Source organism: Haemaphysalis longicornis, unplaced genomic scaffold (genome assembly GCF_048455015.1).
Source record: "Haemaphysalis longicornis isolate Haplotype H1 unplaced genomic scaffold, Haemaphysalis longicornis Haplotype H1 scaffold_1, whole genome shotgun sequence".
Lineage (NCBI taxonomy): Eukaryota > Metazoa > Arthropoda > Arachnida > Ixodida > Ixodidae > Haemaphysalis > Haemaphysalis longicornis.
The window spans coordinates 268,035,775-268,051,435 of NW_027526203.1; the positions used below are offsets into that span (position 1 = coordinate 268,035,775).

At 50.2% G+C, this 15,661-nt stretch overlaps 1 protein-coding gene across 1 annotated transcript in view; it reads right to left on the reverse strand.

Moving 5' to 3' along the window:
* Positions 1–15,661, reverse strand: part of LOC144145564 (maternal embryonic leucine zipper kinase-like) — a 139,720-nt gene that overhangs the window by 66,318 nt on the left and 57,741 nt on the right. The window contains exon 13 of the mRNA XM_077677213.1: positions 2,643–2,859. Within this exon, the coding sequence (XP_077533339.1) occupies positions 2,643–2,859 (217 nt within the window). The remainder of the gene's footprint in view (positions 1–2,642; positions 2,860–15,661) is intronic.

The following is a 15,661-nucleotide window of genomic DNA, read 5'->3' on the forward strand; positions in this document are numbered from 1 at the left end:
CTCGTTGTGCTTTTCACCTATGCTTATACTCAGACAAGATCTGGTGCAACGTATATTTCTCTCAAGTTAACATGTGAATATTTAACACTTGGCTGGTTATTGTACAGTAAACATGCCACACAAAACTTTTGTAGCTGTCCCAAATAAGTGAGAAATTTATTTGAGAAGGAATACTAGTGGTGCGTCCTGCATAAAATATTTCCAAGGATGTCATTCACTGGATTCCTTGAAATACAAAATTTAACATTGGAGTTCTCATTACTTTCAAGCAGTGGTGAAAACCCAAAATACTTATCGCGCACACTAGAATACGCATGCACTACAATAATATGAGTGGCTCTTAGTGTTTAGAAGCGGAAAAAGATTCTATTCAGGAGTAAAGTTCCTTCTCCCCGAAGTCCGGTGTCGATCAGGAACCCAATCGCCCGGGCTCCGGTTGATTTGGCAGGAGGCTGGCAGGGCGATGGTGTTGACGTTCTTGGAGATGGCGGTCGAATTGACGAACTCGATGCGATGAGGTTGATTAAATGAAACGAGGAGTTTAATACAGCTATTTACAGTAGAAAAACTGGGTACATGAGTAATAAAAAGAAAAACTTCAAACTTCGGCTAGACGCTAGCTCTGAGTGCGCACAAATCACTCGAGCTCCTCAACTTTGTCTAACTCTCCTATTCTCGGAGCGTACACAAACCGCTCGAGAAACGACGGCCGAGACTCTGTCTCGCCGCGAGATCCGCCTAGTTGCCCGGTGCGGCGCTGCACCCTATACCTCCGACGCGATCTTAACCTCGACTTGGGGGCTCACAAATCCCGACCTAGTTTTAACGGTCGAGACTCCTTGTTCCGCCGGGAACTGCCAGCTCAGCGCTCAGACAAGAACGATTTCCAACGGCCAAGTTCGGCCTTTTAAAACCTCGAGATCACCCTCTCTCGGGAACGCCCCTGTAGCGTTCGTACACGCGTATGGGAGTGCCCGAATTCACGTCGACAGCTGTCACTCAGCACGTCACGGAATATTCAATGAGGCGCCGCTATCTTAGGGTCAACGGCACGCTCGCAGACGAGCAAGTTCGGGCGACCCCGCGGGGTGAAAGCGAAAGACGGCGACAGTGCGTCATGCTGACCAGGGCGCGACAACAATGGAGACGCCGGTAATCCCACCACCTCCGACGTCGAGCAGACGTTCCGGGAATCCGGCGGCGCTGTTTGCTTTCTCAATGGGGGATTATCCTTGAGGTATGCGGTTGGCCAGACGATCCGTCTCCCCTGCGCGCCGTGACGAATTAGCGGCGGTTGCAGCGCAGTGTCGGCAGTGCTACGTCGCTAGACAGAGCGGCGGGCTCTCACGCGCAGCCCGGGCGCCCGGCCACTAATCTCATAAGTGGACCTTACATCAGGGAAAAGAAACCATGGTTTAAAGCAGTCACGCAATTTTGGAGGGGACAAGTGACGTTCAGGTCCCCACCAACGGCTTTAATACGTCACGTCTTTTCAGCCACTCACAAAGAGGGCATGGCCTACAAGTCATTTTCTTGTTGAATAGCAAAAGCAGTCCTACGTTGCCATGGTAGTTGCATAAATTTCGTCGAGTTTTTTAATACCGGCCAATACTTATGCACCTTCAGTAGAGGAAAAACAGAAAGGTAAACTTCCGAACTGGTGCGTTTAAATGTCATGATGCGTCAAAATGACGAATGCACGCACAGCCACTTTGTCAGCCGGAATTACGTGACCAAACTCAAAGCCAATCAAACAAAGCTTCCGGCGAAACAACGAAGTCGAGAATAGGGCAAAGTGTCCGGTAGTAGCTAGTGCTCCTACCATATGCCTAAAAGTTAAACTTCCCTTCTGCTAAATGAACCCGAAAATGCAGGCTAGAAGCAAAATACAAAGTGCGGGGCGTGATGACGAACAAAGGCTGTTGTGATCTTCATACGAATAATATAAAAATACTAATTAAAGTAAATGACCTCCAGCTAACGAACGCGATGGAAGGATGCACCCGAGTCCTGAAGCGACTGCAACAAGACAATACGGTCCCGAGACAGTGACCCCACTTAGGTCAAAACATCCAATGCTGCCAGTGTTTCAGCAACTGTGACTGCGAGTACCGATTACTAGTTCCACGCCTGTTAGCACCCTTTTTTTTCGCAGTGTAAAGGACTTCAGCCTAGTTTATTTTACATAAGCTTTGGACCAATAATTTAGCAGGGAACACGTGGTGCGGTATTTTTTGTTTCTTGTTTCAGAACAAGCAACAGAAAATCCAGCCCTTCTTAGTTTGTGATCGTGACTTACTTCCCCATTATGAACATAGGGGTGACGATGATTATTCGAAAAGTTGCCTCCGCTTTGTTGGATCTCGTCAAGATGAAAGCAGACCACTCTTCTTCGCAGTGGCGCCGCCTATCTCTGAATTCGCTCTAGACTCGAGTCTCGGCCGCAAACTGCATGGCGAACGGGACGCACGGCGGGTCGGTCGACCTCTCGAAAAAAAAATTCGCGTGGCATACCTCTTGCGGGACGAGGAAGCGAAAGACGCCGTGCAAAAGACTGCAGCAGCAACGGGCAAACCAGTGCCTCGAACGAGATATCAGGACCAAAGCACACAGCGAGATAGGGAGGAATGGTCCTCACTCACCTTGACCATCCTGGGGCCGTCCGACGCGGGAGTTCCAGAGGCCAGCCTTCGGCGAGGCGTGAGCATGACGCGCATACGGTCCAGGCGCTTCTCGATGGAGCCGAACACGCGCTTGGCCGAGCTGCTGCGGCCAATGAAGGACGCCGCCGCCACCTTGGCTTGGTCGGGTGTTCGCAGCGGACTCTGGCGGAACTCGGCGTCCGCCGACGGCACACGGCTGCGGTAAATCAAGGGTGGATGTAGAACGTGCGTACTCACCGTCTCGCGATTCATCCACCACTGTGAACAAGTCTGGACGATACTTCGTGCAAGTACAGCGGTTTGAACTACGCTTGGGCAGACGAAACACGAAGAACGCAACAGCAGGGGTGTGGAAGCGGGATTCAGGCCTTTATAACAGCTCATGAAGCAGCAATATGCCGTTTTGGAACAGCTTTGGAACAGCTTTGGAGCATCATAGGGCGAGTTTCGGAGCACTGCAAATATGTTTTGGAGCATGTTTCCGGGTCGAACTTCATTTACCTGCATTTTTCCTTTATTTCTGCTAAACTCTGGCAAATGTTCAGATGCTTTTACCCGACGTTTAATACTGAACCGACCACATTTTCGACAAATTAAGAATGCTCCATAGCTACAAAACAAAAAATATTACAACATGTTTTTCAAGCCTGCGATAGAGAACACCATTGCCTTCAATTTGCGAAAGTTTGAAAAAAAAAAATCGAAGATGGCCTTTTTTAAATATTGGTTCGCAAAGAATACCAAAATACGCAACTGACCTGCAATGTTGTGCAGCTTCCATAATGAACCCCTTTTCCTACATAGAGTAAAATTGGCACGAATGGAAAAGGATGAAGGAATAATACTTAAAAACTCAACTCTTTAGCTTGTCTAGATGCAGAGAAATAGGGCCTGACATTTTGGAAATTTTTGAAAACTTTTCAAAAAAATCGTTGAAATTTTTGTAAATTTGTATTAAAAATTTTTACTTGAAAATTAAAAATAAGTATGCGAACTGATTTGTACGCAAAGTCCCCCGCAGAAAAAATAACTGCGAAAATAGCTGCAACAGTTTGTTTTACAGCCGTAAAAGTTCTGAATTTCGCGCGACTAGCCCAACGCACCTGCCCCTCGAGCCGGTGTCGGAAATTTTTTTTAGGTAGGCATTTTTTTTTTTGCGGGAAACTAATTTAAGATAAGTTTTCACCTATGCACAAAAGGCTATTCAGTCGATCCCGGAGATATCGAACCCGGATATATCGAATTATTGCATATATCGAACAGTGCAAACATCCCCTTGGAATTTCTATGCAAAAGTATAGCACTTTTGTACGCGTGTATCGAACTCTTGTTCGCCGTCAAACTCCATATATCGGAAACCGTGATGAGAGTTCCCCTGCAAGTGCCCTTCTTCTGATGGAGTCGTGGGGGATGATGACTCTCCGCCCGTCGCACACTTGGGTGGTTGACAATACTTGCGAAGAAACTGTATGTCTTCAATACCTGCTCGACCTTCTCGGTGAGCTAGCACGAGCGCAGGCTGTGATTGGGAAACCGGTGGGAGGCGTTGTGACCCAGTGGCGTCTCTGCTGGCATGGAGACCGGTGCGGCGTGGTGCGTGTTTGTTTTGTTAGCGGCGGTGTGTCTTCGGAGCCATGGTCGCGGAAAGAAGGGAAGAATTTGGAGACTAGTGAAAAGTAGTCGGTTGCAGAGGCATTTGATATTCGAAATTCCTCGCAGCACGTTCGAGCACGACACTTCGTAGCAAGCTGACGTCAGGCGAAGGCAGCGCAGCCCTGCCATTCTGGAGTGTGTCATATGCGTGTTACTGCAGCTGGTTCAGAAGGGCGGCTTCGTCGGGGCTCTAGACGAGAGTTGTGCGGACACGAAAGGCGATAGCGTTGAGTGCCTCTAGAGTGAATTAGAGAGCGCTCAACATTCCCAGGCGCCATTCCGGATGCTGCAACAGCACGTAAGTTAGTAAGTGTAGATCAAAATTGCGCCCACCTCCCCGCGAGGGGAACCCTGTGTAGATGCGACGCATCGTGGGGTTCACTTGGTGTTTCCGTTGGATTGATTCTGAAATCGCGTGAAACGTGTCGGGAACGGGTATGATTATTATGTTTTATTGGCCAATCTTGGTCAATCTCTCTAAGTGGTACGCTTGGGGCTTCGCTGTAGCAACGACCTTTACTCCATCATTGTTGCTGTAAGTGGGAGCTTTTCTTTTATTGCAAGTGTTAATCATTGTCCCACCATGCGTTGTATCAGTAGCGTCTTGACGTAGTTTGAATGAGTCAAGGATATAAGGCACGTTCGTAGCATTTGATCCCGTCTCGGTTTTGTGGCGCAGTGGGAAGAGCACCATGTACCTCGCGTTCCGCCCACAGGGTCGCGGGATCGAAACCGGGCGCCGCTAACTATTTTTTTTATAGTGTAGGGGGAGGGGTGCGGACAACGCCGTATGGAGGGACAAGGCGAGTGAATGAGATGCAGTCGCATCTAAAAGTGTGGCGGATCGCAACGATGCGGCGATCGCTGCGGAGATCGTCATTACCGAAGTAGCCAACCTTATTAGCGGCCGTGATGACGTTCCCAATCGCCTACGGAAACCGAGCTTGCCAGCGCAGTGGACGGCGCTGGGCTTTCTCATTTAAACGCCGTCAGTAAGCTTGAGGACAGTTTGGTGAACTTCCTGACGCAGAATATGCAGCAAGCTATAAGCCAACGGACCTTTTTCCCCGCCGAGTTTCGTATTTTCCGCGCTTTGCATGAGGAACAAATCGGGAAGCTACCGTTTTCCGCGATCTTAGAAATCTCTCAGTAATGTGCGGAGTTTGCAGATAAGCTTTATATGGGCACATTTTATATTTCGAATTATCGATATATCGAGCTTTTTCGCGATCCCCAAGGAGTTCGATATATCCGGGATCGACTGTATTCAAAATGTTCGTCAAAATTAAAGATGTCGATCGGACACGCCTGTCCCATCTTTCGTGAAAACACCACACTATTGAAAGGGACTTAAGTCGGTTACTGCTGCCAGAGTTCATTGGCCACAAGCCCGAAAACCGACGTTTCGAACGGTTGCTCATGCATTCTATTTGAAGGTGCGGGTAACATTATGCTCGCACGCACACAGGACAAAAAATCACCCCCCCCCCCCCACCCCCCTTCTCGTCTCCTCTGCATGCTTGCTGTTGCCATCACGACACACACTGAGCACGGTTCTAGCGCATCCTGTTACGATATGGGGGATTGCTCGGAACGCAAATCACTTCTGCGCTGGACGGACTTCGAACGTAGCCCTTCACGTTATCCCAGAGTTATTCAACATAACACATGTCTTCAAAGTTATGACACTGCATGTAGAAAGGATGCGTGCAATATGATTTGAAAATCAAGCGCCGAGCACGCTTCCCATTACGGCCAGTGAAAGCACGCTGCCTCAGAATAGGAGGAGGTGACGGAACCGAGGTGAAAACAAAGGTTTGCGGCGACGACGTGCTTGCAGCCTGCTCGTCAGCTTTCCCGACAACCGCAGAGACACCTGTGTCCTCCGATGGCGCGACACCTGGCGCACTGTTCTTCCTCCGTGCCCTCGAGAAAGAGAGCCTCCCGCGATTTGTCCGCGCTTGATCGGCGAGGGATAAGTGGGCGGCCACAACAATGGCGGGTGCGTATATGCCGACACTTCTTTCCAGGGAGCCGGCGAAGCGTGAAATGAGATCGCCAGCCACCTTTTGACCCCCGGCCTGAGATCGGGGCTTCCGCAGCTACGTCGGCGCCGCGTGTCTTCGAGGGAGAGCCGGAGCGCATATTGCGCCCCCGATGCGCGACGCGCTCTATCTCGACGCCGCCCAAACAAACGAGGTGCTCACACTCGCTGGGAAATGGAGATATATCGCCGCAATGTTAGGACGGATTAATTGCCAACACGCGCACAGCGCGGCTAACAGCGGTTGTCGCCTTCGAGGCACACGCTGCAATATAGCCTTCGGATCCGACGCAGCAGGACAGCTTTAGCAGCTGAAATCAGCCTGATGGGGCTCGATAGAGTCACAACCTCACCACCGATGAGCGCCTGTAACATTCGCCGTGTTGCCGTATAGTAAAGCTGGGGCGTCTAAGGGTGCTTACCTAATTCCTATCGTATATTCGAAAAAAGGTGCCTATACTATTTCCCTGATTCTTCCGGGCTTTCCGTGGTCATTTTATTCGACAATCCCCTGATCGAGCGGCGCTTCATGGAATGCAGAGATATACTATCACAATGGCTCAATTTTTTCCGCGCTTGAATGGCGCAAATTAAAGGGACACTGAAGTGAATTTGTCAAGCTCCCGTTTTTGCTTGCACTGCGTAGACTGGCTCAAATTAGCACACTTTTCATCGTTTATCCGGTTGACAAATCGGTAATTATTTTACAAAGCGCGAAAGAAGAAAAACTACCATGCGCGGTTTGCGGCGGCCGCACCAACTAAGGCTGTGACGTTGAGAGGAGGGGCGCCGTGATTGGACGATGCCCAAGGTTAGCAATCACACAAGTTTCGGTTTCGGTTCTGTAAAACATAACCAATGGCTTTGTTGGGTGGGCATTCTCAATATCTCAGTAATCATCGTACCGTGCTTCTGCCATGTTGTCGGCTGTAAAATGCACAAGATAAGCCTCCCAGGACGGCTTGTAGTCGTAGCATTCACTAGCCGAGACCTACGCAGTGCATGAACGCCCTCCGCGTACCCGCAGACGCCCAAATGTCATGCGCTTTTCCCCCATATTTGGAGCTTGCCTCCCTCATGCCTGTATCGTAAAAAGCGTGTTCGCACCAGGCCAAGGGTCTGTTCATTCTGGCCTGTGCCCACTGCCTGCAAGCAGTCGGTGCTTATGGCAACAGCACGCCACCGAGAACTCGCTAGCGCCAGTGCCAGCCTGCGCGCGTTTTGTGAACTAGTTCGTGTAGCCATGAACGTCGCGGCCCCAAAAAAGGTGAACTCAATATAGAAAACATCGGCGGAAAACAAAAAAGTTAACTTACAAAAAAAAAAAAGAAGCACGTACCAGCGGGGATTCGAACTCGTGACTCGCAAAATATTCGCGGTGAATTCCGAGCGCCCCAGACAGCTAGGCCACGGAGCGGGACGCGAATGCCTTGCTAATATAGGGTATATATTGTACAATCGGTTTACACTTTTATTTAGTTTTGGCATTTCAAGCCGCTTAGGTGACTATTTGTTGTACTGCGATCGTGCAGTAAGCGTCGCCCGAGTTTCCACAGTAGCTCACGTCTAGCAATTGCATTTCGTAGACGGAAAAGCGTTCGCAGATGCGTAGTCGTGCTGCTGACCGCTGTGCTTGTTCGCCCAGCGCAAAAAAGTGCTTCCCGCGCCCTAGTTTTACGCTGTACGGTAAAAATATCAGTTGATTTTATTTGCTTAGTACCTATATTGACTTCGCTGACTCTTCTCCCGCCTTCAAGAGGCCTTATATTTTCCTACTGGCGTACCAGTCAGCGAAGCGTCGCATGTGCAGCGCTTGTGTGAAGCGACCTTGACTTGGAGCTAGATACAGTGTACAAACAAACCAAGTAAAGAAAGGCACATTCTTCCATTCACAAACGTGTCCTGGCTTCGTTTCAACTAAGCGAACGAATTGCGACCAAGCAATTTTTTTTTAACCTCCTTGATTGCGACGACCCGCCGGCGGCCGGCGGACGAAACGCTGGGCCGACTGACTCTGTCGGCCGGGGAGCCGTGCAGTAGCGCTGCCGTGGCGCAGCCAATTGCCAGCTCATCCCCTCCTGACGTCACACGAAAACGCCACAGAAAATGGGCGAGCGTAAAGAGAGGAGGACAGCGTTTTCGAATGAGTTTTTCTACTAAATAAAATCGCGTAAACGCGCCTAGAGTGGTCGAAACATGGCCTGGGGACTCCGGACTACAATTTGCGCTAGTAATCCCGCAATGTTTACATATCACTTCAGTGTCCCTTTAAGTGATCTACCTACGCGTATAAGATTTTGTAAAGTATACTGCCCGAGAAGACTAACACGTTGAGAATACTCGACGGTCAAATGGGAAAGAAAAAAACCCTCAAATTTTCGGGCTTTTGCGCCGAAGGTACAGCTGGGCTTCGCGAGACACGCCGTAGTGGAGTTCTACTGATTAACTTGGACGCACCGGCGATTTTTAGCGTGAGCCGTAACACCGAAACATAGGCGTTTTCACTTTTCACCGCCATTCGAAAAATGAACCTAGCTTCTGGAATAGAACACATCCGCGTGCTCAGCAGCCCAACATCGCGGAAGACACCGCCCGGAAAGAACGAAAATGCAATGAACTTACCACGTATAGCAGGCCGCGAGTATGCTAAAGCAGCAATGAACATTTCACATTCCTTCTTTTTACAACCGATACGTCGTTAGGGCTTTCTTCATACGGATAGTTGTAAGCGTGGGCAACAGACCGCACAGCGGCCCTGTGTTGCAAGCTCACAGCCCCAAGTTTCCAAAATAAAAAGCCTGGCGTGAGCATTTTTTTCTTCTTCTTCTTCCGGCTTCGTCCCCTTCGCATCAAGATGAACGCGGCGCACTGTTCTCCAGACTGGTGCCGCATATCTCTGGATTCGGATTAGACTCGGCCGCGTAACTATACGGCGAACCGGACGCACGGGTCGGTCGATCATACATGCATATACGGCTGGCTCCTCGAGTGCTCCGAGGCTGCGATGGGCGCGCATGCATGCCTGGGGCGCGAAGGGCGCCCCGATATGCCGCCGCCGGCAGCAGCCCAGCGTCGGGCCGCGACTTCCTCGGCGGCGTGTCAGCGGCCCCTCAGGGCGGCAGCCAAGCCGACGACGTCTGCGAGATGCGCGCCGACGCGCCATTTGCATACCAAAGCAGGCCCCAGCACGGCCGGCCATGCAAATGGTCGCTCGACAGCCGCGTGGCACGTGCACGCATACGCGACACGTGGTGCCGGAGACTCGGCGCGGAGGAGGACGTGCGCTTCATCTGCATCGCGGGGCCGACACGCGGCTGGCTGCTGCTTCGGTTTGTTCTTTCTTCCCTACACAGCCCCTGGCTGCCATCTCACACGAAACTTAAAAAATAGGCTCTGCAGGCTTGCGAACGAGACGATGTATAATGCACTACACGTGTACAATAACTGCCCTGCATGTAATCTTGATCGCCCTTCGGGGCCTGGTTCTCGCACGAGCGTTAAATTTACGCAAGCGCAGCCGTTCGTACACAATGACGGTGACGTGCAAAGTGTACGTCGTTGCCGCACTTTTGAAGTTCGGGCGCAATCCATCAATGCGATTAGAATCAAAGGGTAAGTAACAAAAAGAAGCCAAGGTGCAACCGTTCGCTGCCAGGGGGCACGCGAAAGAGGTCGCACCTACGCGCAGAAACGATTTGCACCGTCAAGTCTCCAGTGCACCGTGCTGTAATAAGGCGAGACATCTCGGAAGAGGCGAGTAAACGCTCGGATTTCGCGTACTCCACGCGTTGATTGTTCTACCAAACCTTCGGTATTTTGTGCGGCCCCACTCGTATCTCTACAATCTTCCACTATGCAAATAAAGAAACGACCGATCAACTGAAACATGCCTGAAAATTCGGACGTCTCCAAACACCGCCCCGTTCCCAATAAAGTCAATGTATTACGACGTCCGAAATCATTCGCCTTCCGATTTTTCTGACCTTTGCCCTTCATACTGGTCCCGAACGGTGCCCACAGCCGCCATTTTTATTATCACGCAGCCTTCAACCAGCGCTCCCACACGCCTCATCTGACGCCATTCTCTTCCTTCTTTCCCACGAAAGCCACGACAGTTGTAACGTGATACTTCCTTTGAATTTTTTTGTTGTCTCCATGGTTCGTTCGGTGTGTGGTAGTTGTGCACTCCTCGAAGCTATCGCATAACCCTGCCCTTGACGTCCTTCGCCCAAATCTTTTTTTTTTTTTTCGCTTAGAAGTCGTGCTTATGGAATACCAACTAGCTCACATTGCTCGCTGCAGTGATTTTCGTTGAACGGATACGCAGTCTCCAGCAATGGCATCGACTCCAGCTTCGTCACCCTTGCCGATAGCTTCGAAGCGAGGAAAGCACTCACAAAGATTGGCGATGCAAAGTTGAGAGCGGGCGAAGTGGGTTTCTTTGTTGACTACGACATTGAAGCTATACATACGATTAACGCCAATAAAATTACATTTATATGAGCATTCGCTTCTTTCGGACCTCCCGATTTTGCGGCCGTGCTCCCAATCTCTAGAAAGTCTAAAAAATGGGCTGTTGGCTGAAGAGATCTATTCTCGCTCGCTTTGTAGTAAGCAAGCCTCGCTTTTTACCGAGGCATATGCAAAATATCTCTGCACGTGCAAAGCTCAGAAAGCGTCACGACCAATACCACAAGGTGCGTTTCATTCGCATGCTGCCCACTTTTTCCAAACTGTGCAGGGAGAGAGAGAGAGAGAGAGAGAGAGAGAGAGAGAGAGAGAGAGAGAGAGAGAGAGAGATGGAGAAAGAGAGAGAGAGAGAGATGGAGAGAGATGGAGAGAGAGAGAGAGAGAGATGGAGAGAGCAACGCAGCCGCTTTGAAAAGGATACAAGCTGGCGCCCACGGTCGCCGGAGGAGAAACTTCGCTCCAGTACACGACCGATGGAGAAAAACGAAACGCCACACATTCAGCGACTTCGGCCAGCTGCAAAGGCAGCGAAGATCCAGCGATCATTTTCACCCAGTCTCCCGACTTCCCTCGGCGACATTTTCGTCAAAGCACAAGTACAGCAGAGCATTCTGGACGAACACCCCGGCCGCCCGAACGACAAGCAGGCGCCACGTTAGGACGCGGCTCGCTACACATCGAGAGCCGTCTGCCATTTGTCCCCCTTTTAACGTTTTGCTTGCCTTCGGCGCGACACCGGTCGGACGCATGCATACGAGCACCGTGACACTAAGCTCGTGGAACGGCACTGCTGCTCTCGCTTCCTCGCGCACACGATGCGCGCCTCAATAAACATGCCCACGAGGAATGACCGGGTAGAGAAAAACAAAAATACTTCGCACGCAGAAGACAACATTCTGCGGGGTCGCACTGCTGGGTTATGTTCGTACCTTCTCCTGCCCAGATTCGTGGCAAACCACGCGGGCCGACGCCTGGTGACAATTTGCTTTTTGCTTTCAGTTTGCAGGCTGGAATTAAGGCAGAAGAAAAGAGAAACGTGCCGGGATTCGCAAGAAAGGCGGGAAGGACCAATGCGCAAGCACCAAGACGGGGAAATACGGACGCCGTCGCCAAGGCAAGAAATCGAAGGGTGGGATCGCATCGCGTATACGCGAGATGGCCGAGCGCAAATAACCGCAGTTTCTACGCTGCGTGCACGGGGAAATCTCCACGAAAAAAAAGACGACATTCGCAGACGCTATATACAGCGACAGACGTTGACGTACGGCTAGGCGAGCGTGATGATTCTCCAAGGACAATATTTCGTACGGTTCGCGCCCTGAAGTTGCCGCTTTAGAACGAGAAGTAATACCGCGGACGTGCGCGTTTGCAATTGTATGCAAACTGGACTGAGACAGATATGGACTGGGACGGCCGCCGAACAGCGGCGCCGTCAAAAATCGGATGTTGGTCAACCCGAAGGAGCGGCTGGCTGTACGGGGCAGAGATTCCGCAGTCGTTGCGAAGAGGTCGGGCTAGTAGTGCGTATTTCTGTTTATTGCTGGGTCTACGGCTCTCTCAACGTTTTTGGAAAGGTCGCGAGCATTCTGCCGAAAATATACTTAAAATGAAGCGGAAAGGCGACAGCGATGAATCCGCGCAGTGCGACGTGCAATGTACAACGCCGATCGACTTCTGGCCATAAACGTTCGTTTTTGCTGTTTTGTGTGAATGTGGTTTATACTCGGGAATCTTGTTTCTATGCACGCCCGATATCAGCTCCGAAGGGGAGGGACCTGCGACAGCCAGTGCCCGGCGAAACTTGCACAGGCAACGCGCACTTCTTCGGGAACAAAAACAGCGCGCCAGCATACATCCTCGCAATCTTTCTTGCGAGCTACGGAATATGAGGTGAAGTAAGGGATGACACGAAGCTGCAGGGATTTCACAGGAAACCGCCACCGCTAAACGAATGGGCCATTAATATGTGAGTCAATCATCTTGAAGTAGTGACGGTGTCTGTTGCTTTCTTTTTTTTTTTTTTTTTTGTCGCTGAGCTTATGCCTACCCCGGCATTTTAGTGTTACGCGTTGCTCATGCTTTAACAATCCGTATGGTTTATTCCTCTTCTGTATTACAGCGCTAATCGCTGCTTACCCCATCCTACGTGTACGCGCAGAGCTTCTGCCCGTGCGGCCTCGGCGGCTGCATTGACGCAGATATCGCGGCCAACTCCATACGTCTAACATTTCGTTGACTCAAACAGAGGGAACACCCGCGCTGATAGCGGTGCCAAAAATTGGGCAGTAGCTGCCCGGTGCTCACAGTTATGAGTTGACGAACATAGCAACTGCTTCAGCATGTTTACACGAGCCGTGGCACCCGGCCTTGCGCGTGCAGCTTGCCCCGCCTACCTCGCTTACATTCCATGAATTCTTAATAAAGTGCAGGGATGCCTGAGCCGCGTGTTTAAAACAGCACTCACAGCCGCTCACTGTACCCGGCTTTAATTAAAAGTCGTAGCCCAGGGCCACGCCTGTTATGTGCCCAAAGCCGCTGCTGGAAACATCGGACGGCTCCGTTGCGCTCGCTAGGTCCTACCGGACGCAGTAAACATCGTTTGCGGCGTGTTGCTGGCCACCGCGTTTTGCGTGCCAATATTTTCTCTCTCTCTAAAACCGTTAAAACGAGCGCGCTAGTATGAGCAATCGCTCATCGCAGCGTACCACGGGCAGTGCGGGGGAGCGCGCAAGCGATGTCAACAACATCCGATAAATGCCTCCAGTGGCCGTAGGTGGCGCTAGTAGTTCAGGCGCCGGTAAGATGACATGTAAGATGACATGTCATCACCCCGCTTCAAAGGGGAAACCAATAGGAATCATCATCATCATCACCGGTGTCGCCGCCATACCAGCGCACGGAGCCTATTGGCGGTGAGATGTTTGAGTGGCGCCCCCTGGCTCTGACGTCAGCTAAGGGACTCGCTCCGCTGTCGTCTGCTACACTCCACTTGTGAGGGGCAGCAGCGCCTGTGGTAGAAATTGCCCGTTTTGGTGCTTTAGTGCATCAAAAAGCGTGTTTCTAGTAATTCAGGTATTTTTACTAGCTTCTGACACATCTGAATAATTTCAAGCGGTATCCCCCACAAGTTTGCAACACACGAGGAGATAGAGAACTTTCTTCAGAGCATCGGTCAGAAGAGCGTGTGTAACTCGTCCTTTGTAGCTTATTCACGAGGATCAGCACTCAGAGCTCTTCGATAAGTATTCAAAATGCGTAGGCTTCCATGCAGTATTTTTGGGATGCTCTTATGAAGACTGAACAATCTAATGCTACGTGCCAAGCAGAGGGCCCCTACACGCGCATTGCATAGCAGGGAATAAAGCGGCTGTCTTCTATTTCTTTCGTTGTTGACTTGTATCAGGTTGATGTTTTTTTTTTTTTTTTTTTGCTGTGCGCAACGCATTAATTTTTCCGCACCGTCATAAACTTCTTATTAGTAGGTTTTGGGGTGTTTGGGAGGCTCACAAATACCGTGTGGATATTTTCTTCAGGCTGCATGGCATACATTCCCTTCAAAAATTCGCTTTCGTTATGGCTACATGCAAGAAGATGCATATTCGCACCGTACGTTGTTTATTCACATGCAAATAGAATGAGAAGGTTTGTGCTACGCCACCGCGATAGCGCTCCAGGCAACGTACGTTGTCCAGAGTACTCGAAGGCGGCTTTTGTGCTCCGAATTTCTACCGTAACCATCGTTATCATAACAATTATGACATGATTACGGTGTTGAAGGTGCGATATACTAGCTAATAAACGCAATATATAGTATACGAGCATTTATTACAAGAATCGCAACCGATGAATGTTTATAAACAGATCTTTATTGGTTGCCACCCCTTACAGGCGTAAACAACAAATCCTAGTATACTCCGAATGGCGTTCTATGAATCGAAGAAAATTATTCTTTTGTCCTGGACTGAGGACCCGGCCCATTAATCAGTGCGATTTTACTGTTAAATAAAGTTGGCTCCTCCTCCTCTTCCTCCTCTTGAGCGCAGTTTTCCTATGACGCATATCTGAATATTGGGGAGGTAAGGCTGTGGGAAATGGGATCTGAACAAACAGTGTTACCGTATCTTTACGGTAGACTTTACTCGTTTTGCTCAATAAACCTCTATACTGGTTAGAAGACTGGTATAAAACCATCACGCGCCTATACACACAGTGGGTTATTTAGAACTTAACCTACAGTTTTTGCGGCCGGTAGTGCATGTCGGCATACTTTCAAGCTATTACAACGTACAGTGATGTGATATAATACGTTCGATCGTTCGGCGAAGTTGCAAAAACTGTTTTTCCTTACATATGATTACCGGGAATCGTAATGCTTTCTGCCAAATCCGACAGCCCCGAAGGCCTGGTATTTGTTCTGGTCTCAATTGCATTTTCGCTGTTGTCGGTTATTAGGAGCTGGGGGGGGGGGGGGGGGGGGGGGGGGCTCCCTTTGTTCTAAAGATTGCTGAACACTGAAGCTGACGCTTACTCCGACTCTTCGCGCTCCGCACAGGGCCGGCTTCGCAAAAATTGGGGAGGCGCCGGCAATCTTTCTTCCAGAGCGGTATCAGAAACTATAATTTAAACAACGCCTTCAGCTGGTGTATGCGATTTAAAGTGTTTTATTATGATAAAAAGTTACGCAAACACAAAATCTGGTGCGAACAAGCATCAGACGTCAACCGAGCGCAAAGAAACAGCAGGGAGAGCGAGCCCGAGTGAAGCAGACGACAAACGCGAGAGTTCCTAAGCTGACGTCACGGAGGCGCGCTTCGCAGCGCCGCCCGTGGTC